This window comes from Schistocerca cancellata, chromosome 7 (assembly GCF_023864275.1).
Source record: "Schistocerca cancellata isolate TAMUIC-IGC-003103 chromosome 7, iqSchCanc2.1, whole genome shotgun sequence".
Classification (NCBI taxonomy): Eukaryota; Metazoa; Arthropoda; class Insecta; order Orthoptera; family Acrididae; genus Schistocerca; species Schistocerca cancellata.
Genome location: NC_064632.1, coordinates 591,941,829 through 591,960,838, shown reverse-complemented (window position 1 = coordinate 591,960,838; position 19,010 = coordinate 591,941,829). Strand labels below are relative to the sequence as shown.

The following is a 19,010-nucleotide window of genomic DNA, read 5'->3' as shown; positions in this document are numbered from 1 at the left end:
TGTAGCAGTTACGAGACAGGTATAAATACCTACGGATGTATATTGACAAAAATGGGCAGGGTAATACAGATGCAAAGTAGACTGCAACAAAGCAGAAAGTATAGGGGACAAGAACATTTCTAACTACAACGAGAGAAGTAAAGTGGGAAACCCAGGATGGAATAATGACAATATTGTCGCAGAAGAAGCTGAGTAGCACCGTGGTGTAGTTGTTACGATACTAAGCTGTTGCATGGAGGGCCATGAGTTCAAAACTCACCTGGACTGTACAATTTTAATTTCTATGTTCGGGTCAAGTACATTCTAGAAGTATCCACAAATGTCAAGAATCATTGTACTGGAATGTTCTGTAGCTGTATATATACTGTATGTGTTCTGGCTGGAGGCAGTTTGGTCTGCACTCTTGTATGTGCAAGTGTTGAATAAACCTTTGTTAAGTGAAGTTAGTGTTCGTCATTCATCTAATTACACCTTCTTCTACGTGACATTATTCTGGTGGAGGCATTGGGTATTGGAACTTGTGATAGCGCACATTATCGATGACACAGTGGCTCCCATCAGGCAACGGCAGGGCTGCAGTTTACGTGGCGAGAAACCCGAGTTCGAGCCATATTCAACAGATTGCAATCTACTGGAGGCAGAAGAAGAAGAGGATGTTATGATGACAGCAACTGTGTGCCACCACATGAGACATCCTTCTGGTTTCTCTGGTGATGATGGCCAAGATCCAAAGAAGTGGCTGAAGGTATATGAGATGAAACGTTGGGAATTGAGACAAAATTCATCAACCGACCACAGCATAACACCCCGGATAATTATAATGGACATGATATTTCCGGCCGTGAAAGTCTACATTTTAGTATATGAGCGTATAGCCAAATTTAACAAATTTGTTTGGCTAATGTACACTCCTGGAAATTGAAATAAGAACACCATCAATTCATTGTCCCAGGAAGGGGAAACTTTATTGACACATTCCTGGGGTCAGATACATCACATGATCACACTGACAGAACCACAGGCACATAGACACAGGCAACAGAGCATGCACAATGTCGGCACTAGTACAGTGTATATCCACCTTTCGCAGCAATGCAGGCTGCTATTCCCCCATGGAGACGATCGTAGAGATGCTGGATGTAGTCCTGTGGAACGGCTTGCCATGCCATTTCCACCTGGCACCTCAGTTGGACCAGCGTTCGTGCTGGACGTGCAGACCGCATGAGATGACGCTTCATCCAGTCCCAAACATGCTCAATGGGGGACAGATCCGGAGATCTTGCTGGCCAGGGTAGTTGACTTACACCTTCTAGAGCACGTTGGGTGGCACGGGATACATGCGGACGTGCATTGTCCTGTTGGAACAGCAAGTTCCCTTGCCGGTCTAGGAATGGTAGAACGATGGGTTCGATGACGGTTTGGATGTACCGTGCACTATTCAGTGTCCCCTCGACAATCACCAGCGGTGTACGGCCAGTGTAGGAGATCGCTCCCCACACCATGATGCCAGGTGTTGGCCCTGTGTGCCTCGGTCGTATGCAGTCCTGATTGTAGCGTTCACCTGCACGGCGCCAAACATGCATACGACTATCATTGGCACCAAGGCAGAAGCGACTCTCATCGCTGAAGACGACACGTCTCCATTCGTCCCTCCATTCACGCCTGTCGCGACACCACTGGAGGCGGGCTGCACGATGTTGGGGCATGAGCGGAAGACGGCCTAACGGTGTGCGGGACCATAGCCCAGCTTCATGGAGATGGTTGCGAATGGTCCGCGCCGATACCCCAGGAGCAACAGTGTCCCTAATTTGCTGGGAAGTGGCGGTGCGGTCCCCTACGGCACTGCGTAGGATCCTACGGTCTTGGCGTGCATCCGTGCGTCGCTGCGGTCCGGTCCCAGGTCGACGGGCACGTGCACCTTCCGCCGACCACTGGCGACAACATCGTTGTACTGTGGAGACCTCACGCCCCACGTGTTGAGCAATTCGGCGGTACGTCCACCCGGCCTCCCACATGCCCACTATACACCCTCGCTCAAAGTCCGTCAACTGCACATACGGTTCACGTCCACACTGTCGCGGCATGCTACCAGTGTTAAAGACTGCAATGGAGCTCCGTATGCCATGGCAAACTGGCTGACACTGACGGCGGCGGTGCACAAATGCCGCGCAGCTAGCGCCATTCGACGGCCAACACCACGGTTCCTGGTGTGTCCGCTGTGCCGTGAGTGTGATCATTGCTTGTACAGTCCTCTCGCAGTGTCTGGAGCAAGTATGGTGGGTCTGACACACCGGTGTCAATGTGTTCTTTTTTACATTTCCAGGAGTGTATTTCTCTACTTGGAGGGCACTGCCAAGCAGTGGTATGAGAACAACAAGGAGAAGTTCACAAGCTGGGAAGTATTCCAGGAGGAACTGCACTAGTATTTCAGTGACACACAACGACATAAGCACAAGGCTGAAGATAAATTAAAGTGCAGGGCACAGGATCCACGAGAAACCACAGAATCCTACATTCAAGACATCTTGGAGCTCTGTAAAATAGTAGATCCTAGAATGAAGGAGGAAGATAAGGTTGCACATCTCATGAAGGGTGTTGTTCCAACACTGGCTTTTCTGAATCACACAGATGGGAACTCTCTCTGAAATATATCCTATGTTCCTGAAATCCTCCTGGCCAGAACCCTCATTTGTCATTGTCCTTCACCCACCTGGCACCCTCCCCAGTTCCCACTCCAGCACTACATAGCCCACTATTCCACCAATGCACTAAAGTCTTTTTTACTTCTTGCCTTTTCCACTGTCCACCCTCCTCCTACCCCCAACTCCCCCCCCCCCCTCCCCCCCTGCCGCTGCTCTCCATCATATCTCTTGACTGCACCTAGCTACCCTACCATTTCTCCACCTCTTCCCTGTATGCTCCCACAAGCAGCACTTTACTGTCCACTACCATTACTCTGCTGTCCCTCCCCCTCTCCATCCCAGCTTCCTCCCTGCCCCCTTGACCGAGAGACAGCAGTCATGTTTGTGTGTGTGTGTGTGTGTGTGTGTGTGTGTGTGTGTGTGTGTGTGTATGTTGTCTAAGTTTACTTTTTTGATAATGTTTTTGTTGTGCCTATCTGCAACTCTAACATCTCTGCTATATGATGAGTAGCGCTCTATCCTTTCCACAACACTGCCTGTATTACAATGAGAAAAGATTGGATTGGTCAGTGGCTGAATCTATCCTATGCTGTTGATCATAATTATGAATTTTATATTCTGACCTCAAATGAAGACTGAAAGACAAGAAAATGGATTATTTATGTAGGATCACTATAATATCTAGTACCAAGAAAAAACTAATAATGAATGAGTACAAATGAAACAGTGTTTGATAGGTTTGAAAGAAAATCATTAAACTGGTATTGACACTTATTGAGAATGCCAAATCATTGACAGCTATGGAAAAGTTTTGAATAGAAACCACCTGGAAACATGGCAGATCACAACATTTAGTTTCAGATGAAGAAAAGACATGAAATTGCTTGACATATATAGTGGATTGTGTACACACCCTAATCTGAGGTATCTGTGGGAACTGTCTGGATGCAAAGTTTGGTGCCTCGTTGCAACTTTGCCTGCTCCAAAGGTATAGATTTTTGAAATTATAAAAAATCATATAGAATATGATTAAAAAAGATCTTTGTTTTCAGTTTTGGTTTTTTACTGTTTTAAGTTTTTTTATACACAATGGAGTTACAAAACTTCAGATAACATAACATTTTTATACTGTGTGGTAAAAGTATGAACTGATATTTGGAACTATCAGTTCGTGAAAGGGCAACATACAGTTGATCATGCACAAACCTGTGAGAACAGTAGCTCTTTGATATTACTTCTCATAGTTTTATCTGCAAACACGTACCACTACAAACTTTTGGAAGATTGAGACTGGATAGTAGTATTGTGGTATTACAGGAACACTGACATTAAGCCCCAGCCAACTGGATTCAGTGAATATAGAAATTGTTATTGATATCAAACTGCATGTTCAATGGTGATTACACAATTGACTGACTAGTATTTTTTATGCTCTCCTATTACTTTTACGAAAATAACGTTCTTTATTTCAGATACAGAAATGTTTTGAGTGTATGATTGCTCTTTCACAATACCACTGGTAAGGATTCTGATAAAGGTCATTGACATTAGTATAAACTTTACAAATCAGAAAATCAATTGTTGGCATAATGTTATCAAGATTCTCATCGACAGAGTTTAAAAATATTCTGCTGTAACAATTTACCCAGTAAGTGACTGTGTTCACCAGTAACATTTTTTAGTAATTTTAACATCCAGCCAAAACCAAAAATACATCTTTTGCTCCTTAACCTTTTCATTATATTTACATAAATATGAACAGCTGTTCTCTAATGTAAAACATTTAGTGAAGCATTGTTGTGTATGAAAGGACTTGCTGGCTAGCTAAAAATTCTTGTGTAGAAATGACTATGATTTTTAAATCAGAATCACATACACTGCCAGTCAAAAACAGAGAAATACCTAGCAGGGGAGTAGGAAATGAAATTAAACTTCATGGGTTCAGAGGCTATGTGATGTTATTTCAGTGATTAAAAAATGAAGTCAAACTTGCAAAGAACATGGCAATATGAGTGCTTTTACCAGTATGACATTGGACTTCCCTGGCATGAATTCCATGCATTGATTTTTTGAGCAGGCTGTAATGAAGCCATTGTATCCTCTCCAGCAGCAAGCTGGTCCATACCTGTTGCAAATGATCTTTATATTCTGAATAGTGGCTGGCATTGAGACATAGTTGATCCCTGAGCTTGTCTGATACATTTTCTATCAGGAATAGATCTAGGTTCTTTCTGGCCACGGGAGTACATCAACATCACACAGACCATCATGTAGAGAAACATACTGTGTGTGGACGAACATTGTTCTGTTGAACAATGGCACTATGATTCTGTCGCATGAGGATGCAGAATATCCGTGCCATCAGAATTCCCTCAATCATTACGTGCTGTGACCTGAAGTTATTCCCGATGGCTACCCTCACGGTGATGCCAGTAGTGACACCACTGTGCCTCTCCAGAATATCAGAAGAGCAGAACCTCTACCCATGTCACCACCCACCAATAATGGTCATCAAGTGCAGTGAAAAACTGCGACTCGTGACTGACCACAGTGTGCTGCCATTCGTCAGTAGTCCATTCTTCTTGGTCATGGCTCCAATCCAAGCACAGCCATTTGTTGGCAGCCTGTGTATGGGACAGTAATACCCCAGTCTGGCTGCTGCTTATCTCCAACCAGTCATGAGGGATGATACAGAATATTGCAGAACTCCATTACTTTTGCTCGGATGGCAGATGCAAAAGTACAGGGCCTACAACGTGCCTGGTGCACAGTACACCAGTGCATCGTTGTGGTGGTCAAATATGGTCATCTGGAACCTTAAAGGTGAGTACGGTCACCCTCATGTTCGCAAGCAGCCAAATGTTGGGCCACTGTCACATTCAAATGGCCAATCTGATCAGACAGCCAAATGGAGACCTGCAATGAAGCCCCTTTCAAACTCTGTTAGGTGCTCATAACACTGCCTCACATGAGTACACAGTATCTCCATGTGCTTCACAGTGATCACTCAACATCTGATTGGGTTCACTTCCCTCAATACTTTACCAGGCATGGTAACAACACTAAACATGACTGAAACAAATGTACTTTGGTGGCTGTTCTACCTGCCGCAGAGAATTGCAAGTCTTTAATCATTTACATACCTGCCAATAGTGTGTACATGTATGAAGTTACATTGACATCTGACCTTGTCTCCTGTATGCTTCACATGTTTTGTTAGGCAATGTATGTTGTATAAATTTGTATTGGTATGTATTGTATCACTTTGTATTATTTTGTGTGTATTATTTTATGCATATATTTGTGTGATCTGTTTTCTTTTAATGATTCCATATAAAATTTATGCAGACATTTTCATAATATCCATACAATATCTATTGTCCATCATGGATGGATAAAGAAAGAAATAAATTAAATAAAATCCACTTGGCGTCTGTCTTGAAACAAGCGGCTGAGTGGTCAGCGTCTGTCCACCAGTGGTGCGGCTGAAAACCATTCCTCGGAGCTAATAACCTCGAGTAGAATCCTTAGGGGACTTGTTCCCCTAACCCAACAAACAATCAACAATGGATACGCACCATGTAAGAGATTTTACCCCAGGGAGTAACCAATCTCCAATTTCTAAGGAAATTAAAAGTAGGCATTCGGATTCTGGGGGCCTACAGCAATGTGCGAAGGATGAGTCGGAGCATCCTGAAACCTGCCTTAAGCAAGCAACAAATAAAATTAAACACAAAAATATAAACTACTTGGCAACGTTCAACGTAAACTCACTTCTAAAAACAGGAAAACTTAAAACGTTAATAAATTTTATAAAACAGAAAAATATAATGATAACTGCACTCCAAGAAACAAGGTATACTGATGAACATTCATTTGATTCAGAGGGATTCAGAATCTTCAAAGGGAAGCCAGGAAAAAGAGTTATGAAGAATGTACCCCAATTTGGAACAGGATTCATTGTAAACCAAAATATATTAAACTCGATAGTAGAATTTAAATCTGCCAATGAAAGGCTTTCAACATTAACCTTCAAATCAGTAAACAAACTGTATACCATTGTAAACTCACATGCACCAACAAATGAGAAAAACAGAACACAAAAAGAACAAACAGAAATTTTTTGGCAGGAACTGTCAAACACCTTAGACCAGATATCATCCAAAAACACAATAATATTGTTGGGAGACTTTAATGCTCAAATCGGCAAAGAACGTCATCAACAATCCATAGTAGGCAAATTCCCTGCACATAAAAGAACCAATGCAAATGGAGAAGGACTTATTAGTTTATGCAGAGAACATGACATAGTTCTAAAGCCTACATATTTCAAAAAACTCCCTAGAAAACAAACTACATGGGTATCCCCGAATCCAGTCTGTGGGGAGAAACAACTTGACCATGTTGCTATAAGCAGACTGTCTGCATCAGAAATACTCAATGTAAAAGTTGCTAAGAGTGCAAGTTTAGATTCAGATCACTATCTATCTGTCGTTAAATTCAAAATTAGACCAACATGTAAAAGATAGAGCGAATATCTACCTAAAATGTTTGACACTCAGAAATTAACCAAGGAACACAATTTCAGGACACTTTTGGAAAAGAAAACACCTAAAACATAGGAACAACTTCAAAAAGATATAGTACAGACAGCAGAAGAAACCATTCTCCTTACCAAAAAATGGAAACATGCCTGGTGGAATGATGAGTGCGACAAACTAATCCTAACAAGACAACGAGCTTGGAACATTTGGAATGCCAACAAAAATGATAAAAATAGGAACTCCCTAAAAGAAGCCCGGAAGCAAGCTTCGAAAGGCCTTAAAAAGATCCAAGTTCAATACATAAAAGAGCAACTAGCATCAATAGACTCCAACTTCAAACATAACAATGCTAGGGACTTTTACAAAACTTTCAAAAGTAACTTAAACAAATACTCTCCTCCTAGTCTATTTTTCACGGACCCAAAAACGCAGAAAACTGCATACAATAGCATAGAGAACTGTAGAATACTTGCTGAATATTTTGAAGAACTACATAACTGCTATCCACCGAAAGAAAAATTTAATTTAAATATTGTAAACCCAACACCACCAGACTCCAAGCCGCCAACCACAGAAGAAATAAAAGAAATCATAAAAGAACTTAAAAATAATAAAGCCCCTGGAGAGGATAATATAGTTGCTGAACTATGGAAGTACTCTAGTGACAACATGACACAGTGTCTATCAGAAATAGTAAAAGAAATCTGGACAACACACAGATTATCACCAGACTGGACATCTGCATTAATACATCCACTACATAAAAAAGGGAAGAAAACAGATCCTAGCAATTATAGGGGAATTTCCCTCTTACCAGTGACCTATAAGATCTTGTCTAAGGCGCTTTTAAAAAGAGCAGAAGAGATACTTGACAAACAGCTAGGAGAGTATCAGGCTGGATTTAGGAAGGGAAGGTCATGTGCAGAACAAATACTAAATTTAAAGAACATAATAGAAATGAGGAAAATCAGGAACTTAAAATATGTAATTACTTTTGTGGATTTTAAAAAAGCCTATGATTCAATTGACAAAAATACACTGCTTGATATCTTAAAAGAATTGGGACTCGATGCTAAAACAACTGCAATAATTAAAGGTACTTTGAAAAATACAAAATTGAAAGTAAAATTTAGGGGAGAGCTCTCAAAATCGTTTGAAATAAAGTCAGGTGTTCGACAGGGAGATGGTCTGTCACCTCTGCTTTTCAATTGTGTCTTGGAGAAGGTAGTTCGAGAATGGAGGAAGGCCATCAATACTAAAGGGATTCAACTAGGGAGAAATCCAAACAAGATTACTGTCGACTTTTAGCCTTCACAGATGACATGGCATTGATTACAGATTCACTAGACAATGCCCAAGAACAAATAAGAGAACTACAAAAACAAGCAGCCAAAGTAGGACTACAAATATCATATGAAAAAACAAAGTTTATGACAAACATCTGTGAAGCTCCTCAAAATATTGCAGTTGACAACAACACAATATACAAAACAGATTCCTTTAAATACCTAGGAGAGTGGATTACATACAATGCCAAAGAAAAAATAGCTATAGAAACTAGAGTGCACAAAATGGAAAGAGTGTTTCATATGACCAAAAACGTTTATAATAAAAAATCCTTGTCCTGGAACACGAAATTAAGACACTACCAAACAGTGGCCAGACCTGAAGCTCTCTATGCGGCAGAAACACTTAAACTAACAAGAAATGGAGATCTTGAGAAACTAGAGAAGGTCGAAAGAAGAATTTTAAGGAAAATACTGGGAGCTAAAAGAAACGATAATGCTTGAATACAGGTTAAGACCAAACAGAGAGCTATATCTGAAAACGGAGAAACTAACTGATGTAATGAGGAAGAAGAGACTACAGTTTTTTGGACATATATTCAGAATGGATAACAACAGACTAACCAAGCGGATATTCACATTACTCAATAGCTACAAATCCAAGCCAGCATGGTTCATAGAGACTGAAAAGGACATTGAAAATGCTGGAGTTACAATAGACACAATAGAAAAAAAGAACACATTTCAGAAAGGCAGTTCAAAAGGCAGAATTTCAGGAGAGGAAGAAAATAACTAGACGAAAGTGGACTCAAGAAGAAAGGGAACAACACTCTAAAAGGATGAAGGAAACTTGGAAACTGAAGAAATCTAATACAATGAAGAGTACCCAAAGTTGATTCATTGTACCCTCCAAATGGGTTATTCGAAAGAAAAAAAAAATAATAATGAAAGTTCTTGCAAAGACCAAACCAAGAAAATAATGAAGCATTGTGGTGTACACATAAAGAATGTAGTTATTAATTGATGTTTTTGTCAGTTAATCCTGTATTATAATAATATATGTGGGGTTTTTACACACTCCAGTGGACTCTTTTAGTTTTGATTTAACAAGCATGTTGCCCCAGGTTTAAGTACCGGCACAGCAAGGCCAAGAAACATTTGCACTGGGATCAGATGCTTGATTGTGATCTGGCACAGTACAGGCTGGCATGGCACAGAAGCAGCAGATATTTTGCTTTAATTGAAATTGTATTTGTCAAAATTGGCTGACATGCCAGCAGATCATATCAAGGTATGTGTTGACATATGGGAAAGTGGACAGTGTAATTGTGTTTTATGTATTCCGAGTTTGTTTCTTTGTGTACAGCATGTGGTTGTTTAGTTCCAGACTGTAAAAATATTTTTATTTATTTCCAAATTCTCAAGAATGTATGAAAATATTTGAAAACACTTTTCTTATGTAAAAGATGTTATCCTCTCAACTAACAATCGAGGAGATCACCAGATGAGAAACATCCATGCATGGGGCTTCATTTAGTGTACTAGATAAACAGGCAGTCACATCACATCTCAAAAAGGAACTCAATATCTTAACCTCTCAGCAGAAGCATAAAGAACTGTGGCCCAAATTTATAAAATTTTTGCCATTTCCAGTTACACAGTTTTGCCACCACCTTTGGATCGACATGGCTAACTGTTTTAACATATCATTAGTGTTCATCAAGTGAAGTGTTTGCTTTCTTTCTGTATTTTTCTTCTCTCTCTCTCTCTCTCTCTCTCTCTCTCTCTCTCTCTATCTATCTATCTATCTATCTTGTTATCGTTCTCCTTCATTTGTGTAGCATGAACACAATGGCTTTGCTGCTGGAGTGGAATTTTATGATTGACTAGTGTAAAAATATATTCCTCTGAATTAAATGAACTCTTTTTCAGATTAATGGTTTATCACCTGCAAGCACATATTCTGTGACCGTTGCAGCCAAGACATTGACTCTTGGAGAAGAAGCTCATATAATAGCCCACACGCAATCACCAGAGGAATTGTTGGCCAGAAATACAAGAGAAGTTGTTGGAACAGAGGATAATGGGGATAGCTCTGATACTGTTTCTTTGAAATTACAACCTGGGAAAGGAGTACATGGAGTGAAGAGGTGACTAATTTTCATTTCTGCAGTACTTTGTCCTCTGCCTACTGCAGTACTTAGTATCTGTATTAATATTGTCTAAACTCATCAAATTTTGATCATTTAAAGATGTAACATTTTAAATGTGTCACTGTTGTTGTTGTGGTCTTCAGTCTGAAGATTATTTTGACGCAGCTCTTCCTGTTACTCTATCTTGTGCAAGCATCTTCATCTCCAAATATCTACTGCCACCCACATCCTTCTGAATCTGCTTACTGTATTCATATCTTGGTCACCCTCCATGACTTTTAGCGGCCCCCCTCCCCACCCCCCACACTCCATGACTTTTACCCCCACACTAATTGTCGATCCCTTTATGTCTCAGAATATGCCCAATCTACCAATCCCTTCTTCTAGTCAGGCTATTCCACAAATTTCTTTTCTCCCCAGTTCTATTCAGTACCTCCTCATTAGCCACATGATCCACCCATCTAATTTTCAGCATTCCTCTGTAGCACCACATTTCAAAAGCCTCTATCCTCTTCTTGTCTAAACCATTTATCATGCACGTTTCATTACATATGTGGCTAAACCCCACACAAATACTTTCAGAAAAGATTTCCTAATTCTTAAATCTATATTTAGATTTATATCCAAACTGATCTTCTCTGTGGTCTGCTTCTATCAGTTTTTTCATTCTCCTTTAAATAATTCATATTAGTATTTTGCAAACATGACTCATTACACTGATAGTTTCTCTTCTTCAGAAACACTTTCCTTGTCATTGCCTGTCTATATTTTATATCATCTCTAATTGGGCCATAGTCAGTTATTTTGCTGCCAAAATAGTGAACCTTGTCTACTACTTTAAGTGTCTCATTTACCAATCTAATTCTCTCAGCATCACCTGATTTAATTCGATTACATTCCATTACCCTCATTTTGCTTTTGTTGATGTTTATCTTATATCCTCCTTTCGAGGCACTGTCTATTCTGTTCAACTGCTCTTCCAAGTCCTTAGTTATCACAGATAGAACAACCTCCAAGTTTTTTTCTTTTCCCTGGACTTGAATTCATACACAATATTTTTGTTTTGTTTTCCTTTACTGCTTGTTCAATGTACAGATTGAATAACACCAGTGATAGGCTACAATCCTGTCTCACACTCTTTTCATCCACTGCCTCCCTTTCATACCCCTTGACTCTGATAACTGGCCACCTGGTTTCTGTACAAGTTGTGAATAGTCTTTTGCTCCCTGTATTTTACCCCTGCTACCTTCAGAATTTCAAAGAATGTATTCCATTCAACATGGTCAAAAGCTTTCTCTATGCCTACAAAAGTATAAATCGAGGTTTACTTTTCCTTAACCTATCTTCTAAGATAAGTCGTAGGGTCATTATTGCCTTGCATGTTCCTACATTTCTCTGGAATCCAAACTGATCTTCTCTGTGGTCTGCTTCTATCAGTTTTTTCATTCTCCTGTAAACAATTCATATTAGGATTTTGCAACCATGACTCATTAAATTGATAGTTTGGTAATTTTCACACCTTTCAGCACCTGCTTTCTTAGCAATTGTAATTATTATGTTCTTCTTGATGCCTGAGGGTATTTTGCCTGTCTCATACATCTTGCACACCAGATGAAAGAGTTTTGTCATTGCTTGCTCTCCCAAGGCCATCCTTATTTTTGACGGAGTATTGTCTACACTCGTGGCCTTGTTTTGGCATTGGTGTTTCAGTGCTTTGTCAGATTTTTCTCATAGTATCATATCTCCCCTCTCACCTTCATCTAAGTCCTCTTCCATTTCTATAACATTGCTGTCAGGTTCAACTCCCTTATATAGACCCTCTATACACATCTTCCACCTTTCATATTTCCCTTCTTTGCTTAGGAATGGTTTTCCATCTGAGATCTTGATATTCATAAAGCTGCTTCTCTTTTCCTGTAGGTGGTATCTGTCTTTCCCCTAGTGAAATATGCTTCTGCATTTGTTTTCTGGCCATTCCTGCTTATACACTGCACTTCCTGTCAATCTAATTTTTTAGATGTTTGTATTCCCTTTCACCTACTTCATTCGCCACATTTTTTATATTTTCTCCTTTCATCAATTAAAGCCAGTACCTCCTTTGTTATCCAAGGACTTCTACTTTTTTACATATTTGATCCTCTGCTGCATTTACTATTTATCTCTTAAAGCCAACCATTCATTTTCTACTGTATTATTTCCCCTGTTCTAGTCGACTGTTGCCTAATACTTCCTCCGTAACATTCATAATTCTGTAAGTCCCCACAGACTTAAAAGAATCACCTGCCATTTTTCACTACATATGAGTCTGTGCCCATTATTCTTGGGACTGAAATATGCCAGGACAGTCTTGCCAGCACCTGAAATCCTACCATAGTATGGCACTCTATGATATGACACCATCTAAGGAGTACATTTACCTAATGCAGCATAATGTAATTATGCCCTCTTGATGGAGTCAAAGAACCTCAAGACCGTAGCCATAGGTTGCACATAACACCCCACTATTAGCTTCAAACTGGGAACACTGGGTGATCCAGTTTGAAGCATTTTCTAATGTATGCCACTGCAGCCTTGTACAGAATATTAACAAAAGCTTTTTAAGAAACTTAAAGGTTCCTCAACTCTACCCTTAGATCAGCAAAATGTCACAATTACCTCAGTTCCATTAGGTAAATGTACTCCTAAGACAGTTTTGTATCACAGAGTTCCGTACTATGGTAGGATTTCACATCATATTGGCATATAACATTTGATTCACAAGATTGTCCCAGCATGTATCATTCCCCAGGTTTAAGGAACATTCACCTGGCTCTATCTGAAACTCAGTTTTGGATACCCATTTCTCTGGGACAGGTCACCCTATTGCCAGTATTTCATCCAACCTTTCAGTGTGGCATAAGGGACATAATGCCAGTGTTCTTAATGTTCTAGAAGAAATAGAGATATACCACACTTTAAAGCAATCTTGTAGTCATACACTCAACACCCAAGCTGCATTGAAACATAAATTGATCTTAGATAATTTTTACTGTTTCAGTGTATGACCTGGCCCATTAATCTGTTTGTACATTGCCTCCTCCTTTGTCCCCCCTCCCCTCCACCCCCCCCCCCCCAAATCTTTTGGTCTTTTTATAATTTGATACTTTATGCGACTCTCACCTTTTAGTCCTGTCAAGAAGTCTCAACATTTTTAATGGTCTCCCATATTATGCAGTTTATGTTTTCCAATAGTATCCAGTTTACATTTTCTATTGCAAGTACTTGACTTTGTAATTTTATGTGCATCCAATTCCTAGTATTTTTATCACACTCATTGTCTGCCTTAGCTCTTCTGCACATGCAACACCTGTCTACTAATCCATCATATGTTTCTGCATTAGTTGGGGGTCTGCCACAGTGCTGCTCTGTACTCCTTGTACTCCACTTGTCTTATCCATTAGTATATGGTATGGATTTCTCCATTTTTTTCTGTTTTCTTCTGTCCTCCCCCCTCCCCCTCATCCCAATGCACTGTATTTTAATGGTTCATTTATGCTCCTATTTAGATTCTGGCTTTTGAAACTCCTTCGACATTAGCATAGCATTGGCTGTAACATGATTTTTAGAATAGACCAAAATTATAGGAATGGGGGAAAGCTTATTTTTACTCCAATATCATACTGTAGTTTTAAGTATTGGTCCATTGCCACATTTTATATTACTTGCATGCAGCCACTTTTGGCAGTGATCTGGTGTTCTTTTCATCCAAGGTTGTCACTACTATTCTTTCACAGTTTCTTTCTTTTCATGAGTGCACCTGATATTGTAACTAAAGTTATTAAACTGGTCATGCTTTTAAATAAAGTAACTGTAATGCTGTAGTGGTGTTTCTTATTCAACACTTCCTGGTGGAGTTGTGGCTGTTGTGATTACAATCACTACGTTGGAGACAAGGTTGATTATAGAATTCCTAAAGGTGTTAGACAAGGATGCTATCTGTCCCCATCCCTATCCAAGTTCTACATAAAATCTGCAAAAAATTACTCCAAAGAATGTTATGCAAGCATGAGAATAAATGAGGAAAGAATTCAGATGCTTAGGTTTGTGGCTGACATAGCAGTGATAGCTCCAGATGAAGAAATGTCCAAAGAATCTTACAATTTACAAATTATGGATACATTACCAAGGGATGTGTACATAATTTAAATTACTAAAAAAAAGCAACAAATGCTCCTGCACTCCAAGGAATCAAAGGAAGTAAAGATTAAAATTAGAAGAAATAAAACAAAACAATCAGCTTCATACAAACATTTAGGAAGCACGATAACTTGAGATGGAAAAAGCAAAGAATACATAAGACAAATAATTAGAGACACAAAAGCAATGTTCATGAATAACAGAAAAAATCATTCAAACAACATAAATACTGAATTGGGGATGAAAGTTGCTCAGAAACATTGACAATAGGCAAAAATGAAGTCTCTTGAGGCATCTGAGGTATGATGCTGGCATGTCGATAGACAGAACCATCAACAATGAAAGAAGAATTGTTCAACTCTAGGGTATAATAACCTGTTTAGAATGAAATGATGTCCTCCTAGCCAATGAGCATGACTCTGAAAGCATTGGTTGTGAGAAACTCACCTCCCACTTTTCTCACATGACATTCTGAAAATCATGGATCAAACTAGTAAGGTATATCAAGTACATCTTGCCTTCTGAAAAACATTGGACTCAGTATCAGATTAGTGCTTATTAATGAGAGCACTGTTGTGTGGGGTTATCAAACAACTTTTGTGACTGGATTTAAGATTTTTGGGTTGGGAGGATGCAGCATCTTGTTTTGTATGGGAGGATCCAAAAAAGATGTAGAAATAACTTCAAACATTCTGAAGGAAAGTGGCGCAAAAATAGACAACGTGCTTTGAGTTATCAAAAATTCAAACTTCAGAAAATAAAAATAGTGTAGAATCTTATGCCAATAATCGCAGTGTGTCACAGTTGAGATCAGTCAACTCATAAAAGAATCCTGAGTGTAACAATTTGTAGGGATATGAAATGAAATATCACTCTGGCTCAGTCACTGGCAAAGTGGTTGGCAGACTGGTTCATGGGTAGGATAATGGGGAAATGGAATCAGTCTAGAAAGGAGATTGCTTATAAAACACTTGTGCAAATATTATCAAAGTGTGTGAAATCCATAATGAATAGAACTATCACACAACACTGAATATATACAAGACAGTATTGCAGATCCCAGTTTCCTTGACATACAGGAGAGCATTGCGGAGATTCTGAAAAGCTAGAACTGGCTGAAACATGAAAATAGACACTACCTCTCTTGTGAAAATCTGCTAAAAAGTTTCATGAACCAGTGTTAACTGAGAAATCTAAGGATGTACTACAACAGCCTAAGTATTGCTCCCACAGGGGCCACAAAGATGAGATTAGACTAATTACAGTGCTCACAGAGGCATTTAAGCAGCGATTTTTCCTGCACTCTTTACATGAATGGAATGGGAAGAAACTATGATATGTGGCACAGTGGGAAGTACCATCTGTCAAGCACTTCATTGTGGTTTTCAGAGCTTTTAACATACTTAATATACTAATTATGTCTACTGGTCATCCTTCACCTTTACACCTAGGAATTTTGTTTCTGAGTGACTTTGCACTGTCCATTTTTAATTATGCAACAAGTTTTTGTGGATCCTTGATAAGTATGAAAATTCAACATGAAACATTTTTTGCTATTACAATTTAGCTGATTTGTTTTGGGACACAGTTTACAGATTCCTACAGTCCCTCACCATTCCTGCCATTAAGTGGAAAAGTTTTCCGTCAGCAAATAAGATAATTTATGAGCACACACAATTAGACACAGATCATTAACCACTCAAACTGCAAACATGAGTATGCACTCATGTGGCATGAGTTTCAACATTGGTGGTAATACAACAACATTCTCACCAAATGTAATCTAAAACAGTAGTCTAGCTTCCATACTCTGTTTGCTTTTAGCATATTTAGAGTGCAGTTTTGTTATGAAGAAAAGTATGAAACAACCCCCTGGTATGTGTCTAACATTTTTTTGTTCTGCAAATGATTGGTTGCTATCACTGCTACCAAAGTGGTGTGAGAGGGAGGAACAGGGGATATTTGTGGCATCACCAGTGTGCTTTCTGTTTGTGTCCCACACCACATGCCCAAACCCTTTCCTATCCTGGTAACAACCAACACTGGGAAGAGCACCACATGGGTTGTTTCTGCTTCTGACTCTCTCTATAAAAATTTAAATGAATGGAAAACTTTTGCCGTCACTTCTTAGTGTAATACTTGTGTTCACTTTATGCCACCCTTAATCAACATTAGAGTGGCTAAGTACTCTTTCCATACCTGAACTATCAAGAAAGTCAGTGCTAAATGTTCTATATGCACTCTGAAGCACATGCTACAGAAGATGTGGCAGAATGATACTATTAGATAGTGCACCACATTGTTCACAGCTCATTGTCCTTGCATGTCACCCCAGTACAGCTCTGTAATATGTTGATATACAGTTTGTGATTAGGTTTCCAAGTGTTATCTCTTACAATGATATGCACAAATCACTTGAATTTCCAGCAGAAATTAAGACTACTCTCTTTGATAGGTTCATTGGCTGGCTTCTGATCTGTCTTATAACTATTTCATGATTCTGTGTCAGTCTGTTTTCTATCACAACATTTTCACTCGTCATCCTATAATGATACATGTTACCTGTTTATGTATTTCCAGGATGGTTTAGAAGAAGAGCCACTAATCCAGTTTCAGCCAAGAGACTTGGAGTTGAAGAAGTAGCCTTACAATCACGCAGATAAGCTCTGGTCCTGATTCAAGATCACATGAGCAAATATTTGTGAATATTTCTGTTTCAAGGGTGCAGTAATTTAATGTAGTGTACTTTATATTTTATGTTAGAAATTCAGAATTGAGTTTGATTGCACTATTTGTATGCTAGTTAAGTATGTATATGCTAGATAAGTATGTATAGTTTGCAAGATGATTGCTATTTTGTATTTTGTTTAGGCAAGGTTTGAAATGTGCTTACAAAAAGTTGTAATGTACTATAAAGATATAAAAATAAAGTAATTTTATTAAAATTAGTGAAATTATATGGGAATTAGACCAAGTAAAAGCAAAGTAAAACCCTAATTCCCAATGTGAGAAGAAAATATCTTGAAAAAAAAAAAAAGTTTTGATGTCAGAACAGCAGATGGTGCAGTGTACAATGTCATGTGCACTGATGTTGAAAATGTAAGTAAAGAATATGTAGTTAGTTACATGTTACACAGATTATTTGTATAGATTAGATTAGATTTACTTTCATTCCAATTGATCCATAGTGAGGAGGTCCTCCAGGATGTAGAACATATCAGAAAAACAATAATACATGGCAATCATTTTGAACTGAAACAAATAAGCTAATGTACCTTCCACAGGTCCCAAGTGGAATGATTGTCATTGTTTTAATGAACACGATATGAAAGAATCATTTTACAAACACTAATGCTCTGAATTTAAAATAAAAAAGTTTTTTTTTTATTATAAGATAATTAACATGTAATAAAACTACTGTAATAATTATTTACAGTGAACACATTACTGCACTGAAATGGTGCAGAAGTTAGATTGTACTTACACACACACACACACACACACACACACACAAACACACACACAAAAAAAAAAATCAGTTGGTTCTACTGAGAATGGAGTAGAAGGATTTGGCCACCAATAAATCCTTTAGGCTTCTCTTGAACTGAATTTCGTTGGTTGTTAAGCTTTTAAAGGGTGCTGGCAAGTTACTGAAAATGTGTGTTCCTGAATAATGCACACCTTTTTGTACAAGAGTACCGTATTTACTCGAATCCAAGCCGCACTTTTTTTCCGGTTTTTGTAATCCAAAAAACCGCCTGCGGCTTAGAATCGAGTGCAAAGCAAGCGGAAGTTCTGAAAAATGTTGATAGGTGCCGCCACAACTAAATTCTGCCGTCGAATATATGTAGCGCTACACAGGCATCCTATGTAGGCATAAAGACAAATACTGGCGCCAAAACCTCTGCGTCAGTAAATAAAATTAAAAAAAAAAAAAAAAAAAATTGGAAGACGAGCTTTTTTTCTCCGCCCGAGTTTCGACCACTGCTTTTTCATACATTATCCAACGAAGTAAATACAAATTCCGTATTGTTCATCTTCGAATGTAGCAGAATTTCAATGAACTACGAAAATACGAATGGCAAGACTGTTTGGGATGTTTGTCAATATGGCCAACTCTACGTTCTGAATTTTTTCCTACCTGTGAGAAGAGGTGGTTGCTAATAGGAACCTGATGAAATGTGAATCACATGCACTATTCTCTTCACC

General features: G+C 38.9%; 1 protein-coding gene across 2 annotated transcripts in view; it reads left to right on the top strand.

Moving 5' to 3' along the window:
• Window positions 1–17,746, top strand: part of LOC126091863 (tenascin-X-like) — a 771,043-nt gene extending 753,297 nt beyond the window's left edge. For both annotated transcript variants that reach the window (XM_049907142.1, XM_049907141.1), the window contains 2 exons: window positions 10,405–10,622; window positions 17,382–17,746. In XM_049907142.1, coding sequence (XP_049763099.1) covers window positions 10,405–10,622; window positions 17,382–17,391 — 228 coding nt within the window. In that variant the 3' untranslated portion in view covers window positions 17,392–17,746. The remainder of the gene's footprint in view (window positions 1–10,404; window positions 10,623–17,381) is intronic.
• The last annotated feature ends 1,264 nt before the right edge of the window (window positions 17,747–19,010 follow it).